General features: G+C 55.4%; 1 protein-coding gene across 1 annotated transcript in view; it reads right to left on the bottom strand.

The window, feature by feature from the left end:
- The window catches only part of LOC144953985 (carnitine O-palmitoyltransferase 1, liver isoform-like), a gene marked incomplete at its 5' end in the record, with an annotated part of 89795 nt that overhangs the window by 52021 nt on the left and 18289 nt on the right, over positions 1-19485 (bottom strand). The window contains 5 exons of the mRNA XM_078884579.1: positions 7167-7272; positions 10360-10566; positions 14015-14210; positions 15613-15697; positions 19161-19268. Of these exons, the coding sequence (XP_078740705.1) occupies positions 7167-7272; positions 10360-10566; positions 14015-14210; positions 15613-15697; positions 19161-19268 (702 nt within the window). The remainder of the gene's footprint in view (positions 1-7166; positions 7273-10359; positions 10567-14014; positions 14211-15612; positions 15698-19160; positions 19269-19485) is intronic.

Genomic DNA, 19485 nt, shown 5'->3' on the forward strand with positions numbered 1-19485 from the left:
ACACACACAAATACACACACAGACACACACACACACAGATACACACACACACAGATACACACACAGACACACAGATACACACACACACAGATACACACACACACAGATACACACACAGACACACAGATACACACACACACAGATACACACACACACAGATACACACACAGACACACACACACACACACAGATACACACACACACAGATACACACACAGACACACAGATACACACACACACAGATACACACACACACAGATACACACACAGACACACACACACACACACAGATACACACACACACAGATACACACACAGACACACAGATACACACACACACAGATACACACACACACAGATACACACACAGACACACACACACACACACAGATACACACACACACAGATACACACACAGACACACAGATACACACACACACAGATACACACACACACAGATACACACACAGACACACACACACACACACAGATACACACACACACAGATACACACACACACAGATACACACACACACAGATACACACACACACACACACAGATACACACACACACAGATACACACACAGACACACAGATACACACACACACAGATACACACACACACAGATACACACACACACACACACAGATACACACACACACAGATACACACACAGACACACAGATACACACACACACAGATACACACACACACAGATACACACACAGACACACACACACACACACAGATACACACACACACAGATACACACACACACAGATACACACACAGACACACACACACACAGATACACACACACACAGATACACACACAGACACACAGATACACACACACACAGATACACACACACACAGATACACACACAGACACACACACACACAGATACACACACACACAGATACACACACAGACACACAGATACACACACACACAGATACACACACACACAGATACACACACAGACACACAGATACACACACACACAGATACACACACACACAGATACACACACAGACACACACACACACACACAGATACACACACACACAGATACACACACAGACACACAGATACACACACACACAGATACACACACACACAGATACACACACAGACACACACACACACACACACAGATACACACACACACAGATACACACACAGACACACAGATACACACACACACAGATACACACACACACAGATACACACACAGACACACACACACACACACAGATACACACACACACAGATACACACACAGACACACACACACACACACACACAGATACACACACACACAGATACACACACAGACACACACACACACACACACAGATACACACACACACAGATACACACACAGACACACAGATACACACACACACAGATACACACACACACAGATACACACACAGACACACACACACACACAGATACACACACACACAGATACACACACAGACACACACACACACACACAGACACACACACAGATACACACACAGACACACACAAACACACAGATACACACACAGACACACACACACACACACAGATACACACACACACAGATACACACACAGACACACAGATACACACACACACAGATACACACACAGACACACACAGATACACACACACACAGATACACACACAGACACACAGATACACACACACACAGATACACACACACACAGATACACACACAGACACACACACACACACAGATACACACACAGACACACAGATACACACACACACAGATACACACACACACACACACACAGATACACACACACACAGATACACACACACACAGATACACACACAGACACACACACACACACACAGATACACACACACACAGATACACACACAGACACACAGATACACACACAGACACACAGATACACACACACACAGATACACACACAGACACACACACACACACACAGATACACACACACACAGATACACACACAGACACACACACACACACACAGATACACACACACACAGATACACACACAGACACACACACACACACACAGATACACACACACACAGATACACACACAGACACACAGATACACACACAGACACACAGATACACACACACACAGATACACACACACACAGATACACACACAGACACACACACACACACACAGATACACACACACACAGATACACACACAGACACACACACACACACACACAGATACACACACACACAGATACACACACAGACACACACACACACACACAGATACACACACACACAGATACACACACAGACACACACACACACACACAGATACACACACAGACACACACACACACACACACAGATACACACACACACAGATACACACACAGACACACACACACACACACACAGATACACACACACACAGATACACACACAGACACACACACACACACAGATACACACACACACAGATACACACACAGACACACACACACACACAGATACACACACACACAGATACACACACAGACACACACACACACACACAGATACACACACACACAGATACACACACATACACACACAGACACACACACACACACACAGATACACACACACACAGATACACACACAGACACACACACACACACACAGATACACACACAGATACACACACAGACACACACACACACACACAGATACACACACAGATACACACACACAGATACACACACAGACACACACACACACACACACAGATACACACACACACACACACAGACACACACACACACACACAGATACACACACAGACACACACACACACACAGATACACACACAGACACACACAGACACACACACACAGACACACACAGACACACACACACAGACACACACACATAGATACACACACTCACACACAGATACATAGATACACACATAGATACATAGATACACACACTCACACATAGATACACACACTCACACACAGATACACACAGATACACACACTCACACACAGATACACACACACACAGATACACACAGATACACACAGATACACACACTCACACACAGATACACACAGATACACACACTCACACACAGATACACACAGATACACACACTCACACACAGATACACACAGATACACACAGATACAGATACACACACACAGACACACACACTCACACACAGATACACACACTCACACACAGATACACACACTCACACACAGATACACACACTCACACACAGATACACACACTCACACACAGATACACACACTCACACACAGATACACACACTCACACACAGATACACACACTCACACACAGATACACACACACACAGATACACACACAGACACACACACACACACACAGATACACACACATAGATACACACACAGATACACACACTCACACACAGATACACACACACACACACAGACACACACAGATACACACACTCACACACAGATACACACACTCACACACAGATACACACACTCACACACAGATACACACACTCACACACAGATACACACACTCACACACAGATACACACACACACACAGATACACACACACACAGATACACACACAGACACACACACACACACACAGATACACACACATAGATACACACACAGATACACACACTCACACACAGATACACACACACACACACAGACACACACAGATACATAGATACACAGACACTCATACACACACTCACACACAGATACACAAATACACACACTCACTCACCCACACACAGATACACACACACACTCACAGATACACACACAGATACATAGATACACAGACACTCATACACACACTCACACTCACAGATACACACACTCAACCACTCACCCACACTCACACACAGATACACACACACACTCACAGATACACACACAGATACATAGATACACAGACACTCATACACACACTCACACACAGATACACAAATACACACACTCACTCACCCACACACAGATACACACACTCACTCACAGATACACACACAGATACATAGATACACAGACACTCATACACACACTCACACTCACAGATACACACACTCAACCACTCACCCACACTCACACACAGATACACACACACACTCACAGATACACACACAGATACATAGATACACAGACACTCATACACACACTCACACACAGATACACAAATACACACACTCACTCACCCACACACAGATACACACACTCACTCACCCACTCAACTACTCACCCACACACTGATACACACACACACCCACAGATACACACCTACAGATACACACACTCAACCACCCACTCACACACACACAGATACACACACTCAACCACCCACACACTCACCCACACACAAATACACACACACACCCACCCACACACTCACCCACACACACACAGATACACACACATAGATACACACACAGATACACACACTCACACACAGATACACACACACACACTCACAGATACACACACAGATACATAGATACACAGACACTCATACACACACTCACACACACTCACTCACCCACACACAGATACACACACTCACTCACAGATACACACACAGATACATAGATACACAGACACTCATACACACACTCACACTCACAGATACACACACTCAACCACTCACCCACACTCACACACAGATACACACACACACTCACAGATACACACACAGATACATAGATACACAGACACTCATACACACACTCACACACAGATACACAAATACACACACTCACTCACCCACACACAGATACACACACTCACTCACCCACTCAACTACTCACCCACACACTGATACACACACACACCCACAGATACACACCTACAGATACACACACTCAACCACCCACTCACACACACACAGATACACACACTCAACCACCCACACACTCACCCACACACAAATACACACACACACCCACCCACACACTCACCCACACACACACAGATACACACACATAGATACACACACAGATACACACACTCACACACAGATACACACACACACACTCACAGATACACACACAGATACATAGATACACAGACACTCATACACACACTCACACACAGATACACAAATACACACACTCACTCACCCACACACAGATACACACACTCACTCACAGATACACACACAGATACATAGATACACAGACACTCATACACACACTCACACTCACAGATACACACACTCAACCACTCACCCACACTCACACACACTCACAGATACACACACAGATACATAGATACACAGACACTCATACACACACTCACACACAGATACACAAATACACACACTCACTCACCCACACACAGATACACACACACACTCACAGATACACACACAGATACATAGATACACAGACACTCATACACACACTCACACACAGATACATAGATACACAGACACTCATACACACACTCACACACAGATACACAAATACACACACTCACTCACCCACACACAGATACACACACACACTCACAGATACACACACAGATACATAGATACACAGACACTCATACACACACTCACACTCACAGATACACACACTCAACCACTCACTCACACTCACACACAGATACACACACACACACTCACAGATACACACACAGACACATAGATACACAGACACTCATACACACACTCACACACAGATACAGATACACAAATACACACACTCACTCACCCACACACAGATACACACACTCACTCACCCACTCAACTACTCACCCACACACTGATACACACACACACCCACAGATACACACCTACAGATACACACACTCAACCACCCACTCACACACACACAGATACACACACTCAACCACCCACACACTCACCCACACACAAATACACACACACACCCACCCACACACTCACCCACACACACACAGATACACACACATAGATACACACACAGATACACACACTCACACACAGATACACACACACACACTCACAGATACACACACAGATACATAGATACACAGACACTCATACACACACTCACACACAGATACACAAATACACACACTCACTCACCCACACACAGATACACACACACACTCACAGATACACACACAGATACATAGATACACAGACACTCATACACACACTCACACTCACAGATACACACACTCAACCACTCACCCACACTCACACACAGATACACACACACACTCACAGATACACACACAGATACATAGATACACAGACACTCATACACACACTCACACACAGATACACAAATACACACACTCACTCACCCACACACAGATACACACACTCACTCACCCACTCAACTACTCACCCACACACTGATACACACACACACCCACAGATACACACCTACAGATACACACACTCAACCACCCACTCACACACACACAGATACACACACTCAACCACCCACACACTCACCCACACACAAATACACACACACACCCACCCACACACTCACCCAGATACACACACTCACTCACACACTCAACCACCCACCCACTCACACACACACTCAACCACCCACACACTCACCCACCCACAAAGAGATACACACACAGAGATACACAGATACACACACACCTACAGATACACACACTCAACCACTCACTCACCCACACACTCAACCATTCACTAAACCACTCACTCACTCAACCACTCACTCACCCACACACAGATACACACACTCAACCACCCACTCACTCACTCCCACACACACACTCAACCACCCACTCACTTACCCACCCACACACCCACTCACTTACCTACTCACACACAGTAACGAGAACGTGACAAGAGGCTCAGCCATGGAGTGACACAGCCATGAGAGGCCAAGGACAGAGTTTCCCCTACAGACAACGTCGTCATCCGCGACAATTCCCATTCGCGCATACAGTGCGTGCGTACAGTGCACACGTACAGTACGTGTACAGTGCACACGTACAGTGCACTCGTACAGTGCTCACCTCCCACAGGTGTCCCACGATGGGGGCGTTTCCCTCGTCGCGAATAACGAGAGAACCCTGCACTGTACGTGCGTACAGTGCGCACGTACAGTGCACGCGTACAGTACGCGTACAGTGCACGTGTACAGTGCTCACCTCCCACAGGTGCCCCACGATGGGGGCGTCAGCCCACGAGTGTTCCGCGTTGAGCCCCATCTTGCCGTTGGCGTAGACCACGAGGGTGAACGACTTGTCAAACCAGCTGCAGCGACAGAGGGTGAGCGAGGGGGTGAGTCACTCACTCACTCACTCACCCACTCACTCACTCACCCACATAGACATTCACACACTCACTCACTCACCCACAGAGACACGGGGGTGACACACACACTCACCCACAGAGACACGGGGGTGACACACACACTCACACTCACCCACAGAGACACGGGGGGAGGCGTAGACCACGAGGGTGAAAGACTTGTCAAACCAGCTGCAGCGACAGAGGGTGAGCGAGGGGGTGAGTCACTCACTCACCCACTCACTCACTCACTCACCCACAGAGACACGGGGGTGAGTCACTCACTCACCCACTCACTCACTCACTCACTCACCCACAGAGACACGGGGGTGACACACTCACACTCACCCACAGAGACACGGGGGTGACACTCACTCACCCACAGAGACACGGGGGTGACACACTCACACACTCATTCACCCACAGAGACACGGGGGTGACACACTCACACTCACCCACAGAGACACGGGGGTGACACTCACTCACCCACAGAGACACGGGGGTGACACACTCACACACTCATTCACCCACAGAGACACGGGGGTGACACACTCACACTCACCCACAGAGACACGGGGGTGACACACTCACACACTCACTCACCCACAGAGACACGGGGGTGACACACTCACACTCACCCACAGAGACACGGGGGTGACATACTCACTCACCCACAGAGACACGGGGGTGACACACTCACACTCACCCACAGAGACACGGGGGTGACACACTCACACACTCACCCACAGAGACACGGGAGTGACACACTCACTCACCCACAGAGACACGGGGGTGACACACTCATTCACACTCACCCACAGAGACACGGGAGTGACACACTCACTCACCCACAGAGACACGGGGGTGACACACTCATTCACACTCACCCACAGAGACACGGGAGTGACACACTCACTCACCCACAGAGACACGGGGGTGAGTGACACACTCACTCACACTCACCCACAGAGACACGGGGGAGGGTGAGCGGGGGGTGAGTGACACACTCACTCACACTCACCCACAGAGACACGGGGGAGGGTGAGCGGGGGGTGAGTGACACACTCACTCACACTCACCCACAGAGACACGGGGGAGGGTGAGCGGGGGGTGAGTGACACTCACTCACACTCACCCACAGAGACATGGGGGAGGGTGAGCGGGGGGTGAGTGACACACTCACTCACACTCACCCACAGAGACACGGGGGAGGGTGAGCGGGGGGTGAGTGACACTCACTCACACTCACCCACAGAGACATGGGGGAGGGGTATACGAAGTTTGCAGTCAATACCACATTGGGAAGTGGGTTAGAATTGAGTTACAAGAGTGAGCGAGCGGGTGACTCAATTTGTGAGTGAGCGGGTGACTCAACTAGTGAGCGAGCGGGTGACTCAATTCGCGAGAGTGGGTGACTCAATTTGTGAGTGAGCGAGCGAGTGACTCAATTCGTGAGCGAGTGAGCGGGCGACTCAATTTGTGAGTGAGCGGGTGACTCAACTAGTGAGCGAGCGAGTGACTCAACTAGTGAGCGAGCGACTCAATTTGCGAGAGAGTGGGTGACTCAATTTGAGCGAGCGAGCGACTCAATTAGTGAGCGAGTGAGCGGGCGACTCAATTTGTGAGTGAGCGGGTGACTCAACTAGTGAGCGAGCGGGTGACTCAACTAGTGAGCGAGCGGGTGACTCAATTCGCGAGAGAGTGGGTGACTCAATTTGTGAGTGAGCGAGCGAGTGACTCAATTCGTGAGCGAGTGAGCGGGCGACTCAATTTGTGAGTGAGCGGGTGACTCAACTAGTGAGCGAGCGAGTGACTCAACTAGTGAGCGAGCGAGTGACTCAATTTGCGAGAGAGTGGGTGACTCAATTTGTGAGCGAGCGAGCGAGTGACTCAATTAGTGAGCGAGTGAGCGGGCGACTCAATTTGTGAGTGAGCGGGTGACTCAACTAGTGAGCGAGCGGGTGACTCAATTCGTGAGCGAGCGAGTGGGCGACTCAATTTGTGAGCGAGCGAGTGACTCAATTCGTGAGCGGGTGACTCAATTCGTGAGTGAGTGAGCGGGTGACTCAATTCGTGAGTGAGTGAGCGGGTGACTCAATTCGTGAGGGAGTGAGCGGGTGACTCAATTCGTGAGTGAGTGAGCGGGTGACTCAATTCGTGAGTGAGTGAGCGGGTGACTCAATTCGTGAGTGAGTGAGCGGGTGACTCAATTCGTGAGTGAGTGAGCAGGTGACTCAATTCGTGAGTGAGTGAGCGGGTGACTCAATTCGTGAGTGAGCGGGTGACTCAATTCGTGAGTGAGTGAGCGGGTGACTCAATTCGTGAGTGAGTGAGCGGGTGACTCAATTCGTGAGTGAGTGAGCGGGTGACTCAATTCGTGAGTGAGTGACTCAATTTGTGAGTGAGCGGGTGACTCAATTCGAGATCGAGCGGGCAAGTGAGCGAGCGGGTCGGTGACTCAATTCGTGAGCGAGCAAGTGGGTGACTCAATTTGTGAGCGAGCGGGTGACTCAATTTGTGAGCGAGCGAGTGATTCAATTAGTGAGCGAGTGAGCGGGCGACTCAATTTGTGAGTGAGCGAGCGAGCGGGTGACTCAATTCGTGAGCGAGCGGGTGACTCAATTCGTGAGCGAGTGAGCGAGCGGTTGACTCAGCGAGCGAGCGGAGAGCGGGGCGAGCCGGCTCACCGGTCGTCACAGTTTCCGTGCAGCAGGCTCTTGGCGTAGCGGTCGAGCGAGGAGGGCGACTCAATTTGTGAGCGAGCGAGTGGGCGACACAATTTGTGAGCGAGCGAGTGGGTGACTCAATTTGTGAGCGAGCGAGTGGGTGGGTGACTCAATTTTCAAGCGAGCGACTCAATTCGTGAGAGAGTGAGCGAGCGAGCGAGTGACTAAATTTGTGAGCGAGCGAGCGACTCAATTAGTGAGCGAGCGAGCGGGCGACTCAATTTGTGAGTGAGCGAGCGAGCGGGTGACTCAATTTGTGAGCGAGCGAGTGGGCGGTTGACTCAGCGAGCGAGCGGAGCGCGGAGAGCGAGCCGAGCCGGCTCACCGGTCGTCACAGTTGCCGTGCAGCAGGCTCTTGGCGTAGCGGTCGAGCGAGGAGGGCGACTCTCCCCCCTGGTCCTCGAGCGGCTGGTAGCCGTGCGACTCCGTGTCGAGCGACAGGAAGAAGGCTCCCCGCTCCACCGCCTCCAGCGCCGCCCGCGAACGCGGGGACGAGCGCAGGAGCGACTCGCGCGCTCGCGCCCACGCCGTGCTGGGGGGCGGGGGGGGGGGGCACGGCGGGGGAGTCTCAAGGAGTCTCTAGGAGTCTCGAGGAGTCTCGAGGAGTCTCGAGGAGTCTCGAGGAGTCTCTAGGAGTCTCTAGGAGTCTCTAGGAGTCTCGAGGAGTCTCGAGGAGTCTCGAGGAGTCTCGAGGAGTCTCGAGGAGTCTCGAGGAGTCTCGAGGAGTCTCTGGGAGTCTCTGGGAGTCTCTAGGAGTCTCGAGGAGTCTCTAGGAGTCTCTAGGAGTCTCGAGGAGTCTCGAGGAGTCTCGAGGAGTCTCGAGGAGTCTCTAGGAGTCTCAAGGAGTCTCTAGGAGTCTCAAGGAGTCTCGAGGAGTCTCTAGGAGTCTCTGGGAGTCTCTAGGAGTCTCAAGGAGTCTCTAGGAGTCTCGAGGAGTCTCGAGGAGTCTCTGGGAGACTCTGGGAGTCTCTAGGAGTCTCGAGGAGTCTCTAGGAGTCTCGAGGAGTCTCTAGGAGTCTCTGGGAGTCTCTAGGAGTCTCTAGGAGTCTCTAGGAGTCTCGAAGAGTCTCTAGGAGTCTCTAGGAGTCTCTAGGAGTCTCGAGGAGTCTCTAGGAGTCTCGAGGAGTCTCTAGGAGTCTCTAGGAGTCTCGAGGAGTCTCTAGGAGTCTCTAGGAGTCTCGAGGAGTCTCGAGGAGTCTCTGGGAGTCTCTGGGAGTCTCTAGGAGTCTCGAGGAGTCTCTAGGAGTCTCGAGGAGTCTCGAGGAGTCTCTAGGAGTCTCGAGGAGTCTCTAGGAGTCTCTAGGAGTCTCTAGGAGTCTCTAGGAGTCTCGAGGAGTCTCGAGGAGTCTCGAGGAGTCTCTGGGAGTCTCTGGGAGTCTCTAGGAGTCTCGAGGAGTCTCGAGGAGTCTCTAGGAGTCTCGAGGAGTCTCTAGGAGTCTCTAGGAGTCTCTAGGAGTCTCGAGGAGTCTCTAGGAGTCTCTAGGAGTCTCGAGGAGTCTCTGGGAGTCTCTAGGAGTCTCGAGGAGTCTCTAGGAGTCTCTAGGAGTCTCGAGGAGTCTCTAGGAGTCTCGAGGAGTCTCTAGGAGTCTCTAGGAGTCTCGAGGAGTCTCTAGGAGTCTCGAGGAGTCTCGAGGAGTCTCTGGGAGTCTCTGGGAGTCTCTGGGAGTCTCTAGGAGTCTCGAGGAGTCTCTAGGAGTCTCGAGGAGTCTCGAGGAGTCTCTAGGAGTCTCGAGGAGTCTCTAGGAGTCTCTAGGAGTCTCGAGGAGTCTCTAGGAGTCTCGAGGAGTCTCTAGGAGTCTCTAGGAGTCTCGAGGAGTCTCGAGGAGTCTCTGGGAGTCTCTAGGAGTCTCGAGGAGTCTCGAGGAGTCTCTAGGAGTCTCGAGGAGTCTCTAGGAGTCTCTAGGAGTCTCTAGGAGTCTCGAGGAGTCTCTAGGAGTCTCTAGGAGTCTCGAGGAGTCTCTGGGAGTCTCTAGGAGTCTCGAGGAGTCTCTAGGAGTCTCTAGGAGTCTGGAGGAGTCTCTAGGAGTCTCGAGGAGTCTCTAGGAGTCTCTAGGAGTCTCTAGGAGTCTCTAGGAGTCTCTAGGAGTCTCGAGGAGTCTCTAGGAGTCTCTAGGAGTCTCGAGGAGTCTCTGGGAGTCTCTGGGAGTCTCTAGGAGTCTCGGGGAGTCTCTAGGAGTCTCTAGGAGTCTCGAGGAGTCTCTAGGAGTCTCGAGGAGTCTCTAGGAGTCTCTAGGAGTCTCGAGGAGTCTCTAGGAGTCTCTATGAGTCTCGAGGAGTCTCGAGGAGTCTCTGGGAGTCTCTGGGAGTCTCTAGGAGTCTCGAGGAGTCTCTAGGAGTCTCGAGGAGTCTCGAGGAGTCTCTAGGAGTCTCGAGGAGTCTCTAGGAGTCTCTAGGAGTCTCGAGGAGTCTCTAGGAGTCTCGAGGAGTCTCTAGGAGTCTCTAGGAGTCTCGAGGAGTCTCGAGGAGTCTCTGGGAGTCTCTAGGAGTCTCGAGGAGTCTCGAGGAGTCTCTAGGAGTCTCGAGGAGTCTCTAGGAGTCTCTAGGAGTCTCTAGGAGTCTCGAGGAGTCTCTAGGAGTCTCTAGGAGTCTCGAGGAGTCTCTGGGAGTCTCTAGGAGTCTCGAGGAGTCTCTAGGAGTCTCTAGGAGTCTGGAGGAGTCTCTAGGAGTCTCGAGGAGTCTCTAGGAGTCTCTAGGAGTCTCGAGGAGTCTCTAGGAGTCTCTAGGAGTCTCGAGGAGTCTCTGGGAGTCTCTAGGAGTCTCGAGGAGTCTCTAGGAGTCTCGAGGAGTCTCGAGGAGTCTCTGGGAGTCTCTAGGAGTCTCGAGGAGTCTCGAGGAGTCTCTAGGAGTCTCTAGGAGTCTCGAGGAGTCTCTGGGAGTCTCTAGGAGTCTCGAGGAGTCTCTAGGAGTCTCTAGGAGTCTCTAGGAGTCTCGAAGAGTCTCTGGGAGTCTCTAGGAGTCTCGAGGAGTCTCTAGGAGTCTCTAGGAGTCTCGAGGAGTCTCTGGGAGTCTCTAGGAGTCTCGAGGAGTCTCGAGGAGTCTCTAGGAGTCTCTAGGAGTCTCGAGGAGTCTCTGGGAGTCTCTAGGAGTCTCGAGGAGTCTCCTGCTCCTCCCAGCGTCTCCCACGCATCTCCCCATCTCCTGCTCCTCACCAACATGTCCCCATGTAGCCCCCTCCTCCCCCCCCCAACCGCCACCTCAACACCACCACCACCCCACCACCCCACCACCACCACCACCCCACCACGCTCACCACCACGCTCACCACCACCACCCCACCACCCCACCACCCCACCACCCCCACCAACCCACCACCCCACCACCACCCCACCACGCTCACCACCACGCTCACCACCACCTTAACACCACCACCACCCCACCACCACCACCCCACCACCACCACCACCCCACCACACTCACCACCACGCTCACCACCACCTCACCACGCTCACCGTGGGCCCGCGGTGAGTGCGGCGAGGTGCCTCTCCCCGGGCCGAGGCTGCGAGCGGTCGTCCAGGATGGCCATCACCACCACACCACCACCACCACCCCACCACGCTCACCACCACCACCACCCCACCACCCCACCACGCTCACCACCACGCTCACCACCACCACCACCACCTCAGCGTGGGCCCGCGGTGAGTGCGGCGAGGTGCCTCTCCCCGGGCCGAGGCTGCGAGCGGTCGTCCAGGATGGCCATCACCACCACACCACCACCACCACCCCACCACGCTCACCACCACCACCACCCCACCACCCCACCACGCTCACCACCACGCTCACCACCACCACCACCACCTCACCGTGGGCCCGCGGTGAGTGCGGCGAGGTGCCTCTCCCCGGGCCGAGGCTGCGAGCGGTCGTCCAGGATGGCCATCACCACCACACCACCACCACCACCCCACCACGCTCACCACCACCACCACCCCACCACCCCACCACGCTCACCACCACGCTCACCACCACCACCACCACCTCACCGTGGGCCCGCGGTGAGTGCGGCGAGGTGCCTCTCCCCGGGCCGAGGCTGCGAGCGGTCGTCCAGGATGGCCTGCACCTGCTGCTGCAGCTCTCGAGCGCCCAGCAGGCGCCCGTCGTGGTACAGACGCAGGCGGAAGTAGCGGCCGGCATGCAGCACACACACGTGGCGGCTGTCACGCAGGTGCTGGATCGTGTCTGGTGAGGAGGGGGTGAGGGGGAGGGTGGGTGAGGGGGTGGGTGAGGGGGTGGGTGGGTGAGTGGGTGAGCGGGTGGGTGGGTGAGTGGGTGAGGGGGTGGGTGGGTGAGGGGGTGGGTGAGGGGGTGGGTGAGGGGGTGGGTGGGTGGGTGGGTGAGGGGGTGGGTGGGTGGGTGGGTGAGGGGGTGGGTGGGTGAGGGGGTGGGTGGGTGAGTGGGTGAGGGGGTGGGTGGGTGAGGGGGTGGGTGAGCGGGTGGGTGAGGGGGTGGGTGAGCGAGTATGTTGGTGAGTGAGCGAGTGCGTGAGCGAGTGGGTGGGCGGGCGAGTGAGTGGGTGAGCGAGCGAGTTGGTGAGCGAGTGGGTGGGCGAGCGAGTGAGTGGGTGAGCGAGCGAGTTGGTGAGTGAGCGAGTGCGTGAGCGAGTGGGTGGGCGGGCGAGTGAGTGGGTGAGCGAGCGAGTTGGTGAGCGAGTGGGTGGGTGAGCGAGTGGGTGGGTGAGCGAGTGAGTGGGTGAGCGAGCGAGTTGGTGAGCGAGTGGGTGGGCGAGCGAGTGGGTGGGTGAGCGAGTGGGTGAGCGAGCGAGTTGGTGAGCGAGTGGGTGGGTGAGCGAGTGGGTGGGTGAGCAGGTGGGTGGGTGAGCGGGTGAGTGGGTGCAGCACACACACGTGGCGGCTGTCACGCAGGTGCTGGATCGTGTCTGGTGAGGAGAGGGTGAGGAGAGGGTGGGTGAGGGGGTGGGTGAGGGGGTGGGTGGGTGGGTGAGCGGGTGGGTGAGCGGGTGGGTGGGCGGGTGGGTGGGTGAGGGGGTGGGTGGGTGGGTGAGCGAGTGGGTGAGCGGGTGGGTGGGCGGGTGGGTGGGTGAGGGGGTGGGTGAGGGGGTGGGTGAGTGGGTGAGCGAGCGAGTTGGTGAGCGAGCGAGTTGGTGAGCGAGCAGGTGGGTGGGTGAGCGAGTTGGTGAGCGAGCAGGTGGGTGGGTGAGCGGTGGGTGGGTGAGCGGGTGGGTGGGTGAGCGAGTGGGTGGGCGAGCGGGTGGGTGAGCGAGTGGGTGGGTGAGCGAGTGGGTGGGTGAGCGAGTGGGTGGGTGAGCGAGTGGGTGGGCGAGCGGGTGGGTGGGTGAGCGAGTGGGTGGGCGAGCGGGTGGGTGAGCGAGTGGGTGGGTGAGCGAGTGGGTGGGTGAGCGAGTGGGTGGGTGAGCGAGTGGGTGGGCGAGCGGGTGGGTGAGCGAGTGGGTGAGTGCGTGAGCGAACGGGTGGGTGAGCGAGCGAGCGAGTGGGTTGGTGAGCGAGTATGTTGGTGAGCGGGTGGGTGGGCGAGCGAGTGAGTGGGCGAGCGAGTGAGTGGGCGAGCGAGTGAGTGGGCGAGCGAGTGGGTGAGTGGGCGAGCGAGGGGGTGAGCGGCTCACCTGTTTCCACTCCAGGGATTCTGGTTGTGTTGAACATCCTCTCATACTGAGCAGAGCACATGGGCACGGCGCCTTGCAGCATCAGCTGAGACACGGGGAGACGAGACACGGGGAGAGAGACACGGTGAGAGAGACACGGTGAGAGAGACACGGCGAGAGAGACACGGGGAGAGAGACACGGGGTGAGAGAGACACGGTGAAAGAGACACGGTGAGAGAGACACGGTGAGAGAGACACGGTGAGAGAGACACGGTGAGAGAGACACGGTGAGAGAGACACGGGGAGAGAGACACGGTGAGAGAGACACGGTGAGAGAGACACGGCGAGAGAGACACGGCGAGAGAGACACGGCGAGAGAGACACGGTGAGAGAGACACGGGGAGAGAGACACGGTGAGAGAGACACGGTGAGAGAGACACGGGGAGAGAGACACGGCGAGAGAGACACGGCGAGAGAGACACGGCGAGAGAGACACGGGGAGAGAGACACGGGGAGAGAGAGACACGGTGAGAGAGACACGGTGAGAGAGACACGGTGAGAGAGACACGGTGAGAGAGACACGGTGAGAGAGACACGGCGAGAGAGACACGGCGAGAGAGAGACACGGGGAGAGAGAGACACGGGGAGAGAGAGACACGGTGAGAGAGACACGGGGAGAGAGACACGGGGAGAGAGAGACACAGTGAGAGAGACACGGGGAGAGAGACACGGTGAGAGAGACACGGTGAGAGAGACACGGTGAGAGAGACACGGCGAGAGAGACACGGTGAGAGAGACACGGGGAGAGAGACACGGGGAGAGAGAGACACGGGGAGAGAGAGACACGGTGAGAGAGACACGGGGAGAGAGAGACACGGTGAGAGAGAGACACGGTGAGAGAGACACGGGGAGACGAGACACGGGGAGAGAGACACGGGGAGAGAGACACGGGGAGAGAGACACGGGGAGAGAGAGACACGGGGAGAGAGAGACACGGGGAGAGAGAGACACGGTGAGAGAGACACGGGGAGAGAGACACGGGGAGACGAGACACGGGGAGAGAGACACGGGGAGAGAGACACGGGGAGAGAGAGACACGGTGAGAGAGAGACACGGTGAGAGAGACACGGGGAGAGAGAGACACGGGGAGAGAGAGACACGGTGAGAGAGACACGGTGAGAGAGACACGGTGAGAGAGACACGGTGAGAGAGACACGGGGTGAGAGAGACACGGTGAGAGAGACACGGTGAGAGAGACACGGCGAGAGAGACACGGGGAGAGAGACACGGGGAGAGAGACACGGGGAGAGAGACACGGGGAGAGAGACACGGGGAGAGAGACACGGGGAGAGAGAGACACGGGGAGAGAGACACGGGGTGAGAGAGACACGGTGAGAGAGACACGGTGAGAGAGACACGGCGAGAGAGACACGGGGAGAGAGACACGGGGAGAGAGACACGGGGAGAGAGAGACACGGGGAGAGAGAGACACGGTGAGAGAGACACGGTGAGAGAGACACGGTGAGAGAGACACGGTGAGAGAGACACGGGGTGAGAGAGACACGGTGAGAGAGACACGGTGAGAGAGACACGGCGAGAGAGACACGGGGAGAGAGACACGGGGAGAGAGACACGGGGAGAGAGACACGGGGAGAGAGACACGGGGAGAGAGACACGGGGAGAGAGAGACACGGGGAGAGAGACACGGGGTGAGAGAGACACGGTGAGAGAGACACGGTGAGAGAGATACGGCGAGAGAGACACGGGGAGAGAGACACGGGGAGAGAGACACGGGGAGACGAGACACGGGGAGAGAGACACGGGGAGAGAGACACGGGGAGAGAGAGACACGGGGAGAGAGAGACACGGGGAGAGAGAGACACGGTGAGAGAGAGACACGGTGAGAGAGACACGGGGAGAGAGAGACACGGTGAGAGAGACACGGCGAGAGAGACACGGGGAGAGAGACACGGGGAGAGAGACACGGGGAGACGAGACACGGGGAGAGAGACACGGGGAGAGAGACACGGGGAGAGAGACACGGTGAGAGAGACACGGGGAGAGAGAGACACGGTGAGAGAGACACGGTGAGAGAGACACGGGGAGAGAGAGACACGGGGAGAGAGAGACACGGTGAGAGAGACACGGGGAGAGAGACACGGGGAGACGAGACACGGGGAGAGAGACACGGGGAGAGAGACACGGGGAGAGAGACACGGTGAGAGAGAGACACGGTGAGAGAGACACGGGGAGAGAGACACGGTGAGAGAGACACGGCGAGAGAGACACGGCGAGAGAGACACGGGGAGAGAGACACGGGGAGAGAGACACGGGGAGAGAGACACGGTGAGAGAGACACGGGGAGAGAGAGACACGGTGAGAGAGACACGGTGAGAGAGACACGGGGAGAGAGAGACACGGGGAGAGAGAGACACGGTGAGAGAGACACGGGGAGAGAGACACGGGGAGAGAGACACGGGGAGAGAGACACGGGGAGAGAGACACGGGGAGAGAGACACGGGGAGAGAGAGACATGGTGAGAGAGACACGGTGAGAGAGACACGGTGAGAGAGACACGGTGAGAGAGACACGGGGAGAGAGACACGGTGAGAGAGACACGGTGAGAGAGACACGGGGAGAGAGAGACACGGGGAGAGAGACACGGAGACACAGAGACACGGGGAGAGAGAGACACGGGGAGAGAGAGACACGGGGAGAGAGACACACGGGGAGAGGAGACACGGAGACACAGAGACACGGGGAGAGAGAGACACGGGGAGAGAGAGACACGGGGAGAGAGACACACGGGGAGAGGAGACACGGAGACACAGAGACACGGGGAGAGAGAGACACGGAGACACGCATGTACGTGGTGTTGGTGTAGGTGGTGGTGGTGGTGTATGTGGTGTTGGTGTAGGTGGTGGTGGTGGTGTACGTGGTGTTGGTGTAGGTGGTGGTGGTGGTGTACGTGGTGTTGGTGTAGGTGGTGGTGGTGGTGTATGTGGTGGTGGTGTATGTGGAGGTGGTGTATGTGGTGGTGTACGTGGTGGTGGTGGTGTACATGATGGTGGTGTATGTGGTGGTGGTGTACGTGGTGGTGTATGTGGTGGTGGTGGTGTACGTGGTGGTGGTGGTGTACGTGGTGGCGGTGGTGTACATGATGGTGGTGTATGTGATGGTGGTGTACGTGGTGGCGGTGGTGTACATGATGGTGGTGTACGTGGTGGTGTACGTGGTGGTGGTGTACGTGGTGGTGGTGGTGTACGTGGTGGTGGTGTACGTGGTGGCGGTGGTGTACATGATGGTGGTGTACGTGGTGTTGGTGAAGGTGGTGGTGGTGTACGTGGTGGTGGTGTACGTGGTGGTGGTGTATGTGGTGGTGGTGTACGTGGTGGTGGTGTACGTGGTGGTGGTGGTGTACGTGGTGGTGGTGGTGTACGTGGTGTTAGTGGCGATGTACGTGGTGGTGGTCTTGGTGGTGGTGTTGGTGGTGTTGGTGGTGTTGGTGTACGTGTAGTGGTGTAAGTGGTGGTGTTGGTGGTGGTAGCGTTGGCGGCGGTGCATCTTACCGGTTTGATGTCCCCGCGGTCGAGCCTCCGCCGGTACAGCATGACGGCGTGCAGCAGGTTCCCGGCACGTGCCGCTTGCACGTGCGTGGGCGTCACGTACAGGAAGTCCTGGGGGGGGGGGGGGGGGGGTGGGGCACGTGCGGGTCCGCTCCGACGGAAATCCTCGCGCTCCGCACTCCGCCAGCCCGCAGCATGCGCACGGGTGGGGCTGGCGATGGTGGTGGTGAGGATGGTGGTGGTGGTGACGGTGGTGGTGACGGTGGTGGTGACGGTGGTGGTGACGGTGACGGTGGTGGTGACGGTGGTGGTGGTGACGGTGGTGGTG

Source organism: Lampetra fluviatilis, unplaced genomic scaffold (assembly GCF_964198595.1).
Source record: "Lampetra fluviatilis unplaced genomic scaffold, kcLamFluv1.1 SCAFFOLD_261, whole genome shotgun sequence".
NCBI lineage: Eukaryota > Metazoa > Chordata > Hyperoartia > Petromyzontiformes > Petromyzontidae > Lampetra > Lampetra fluviatilis.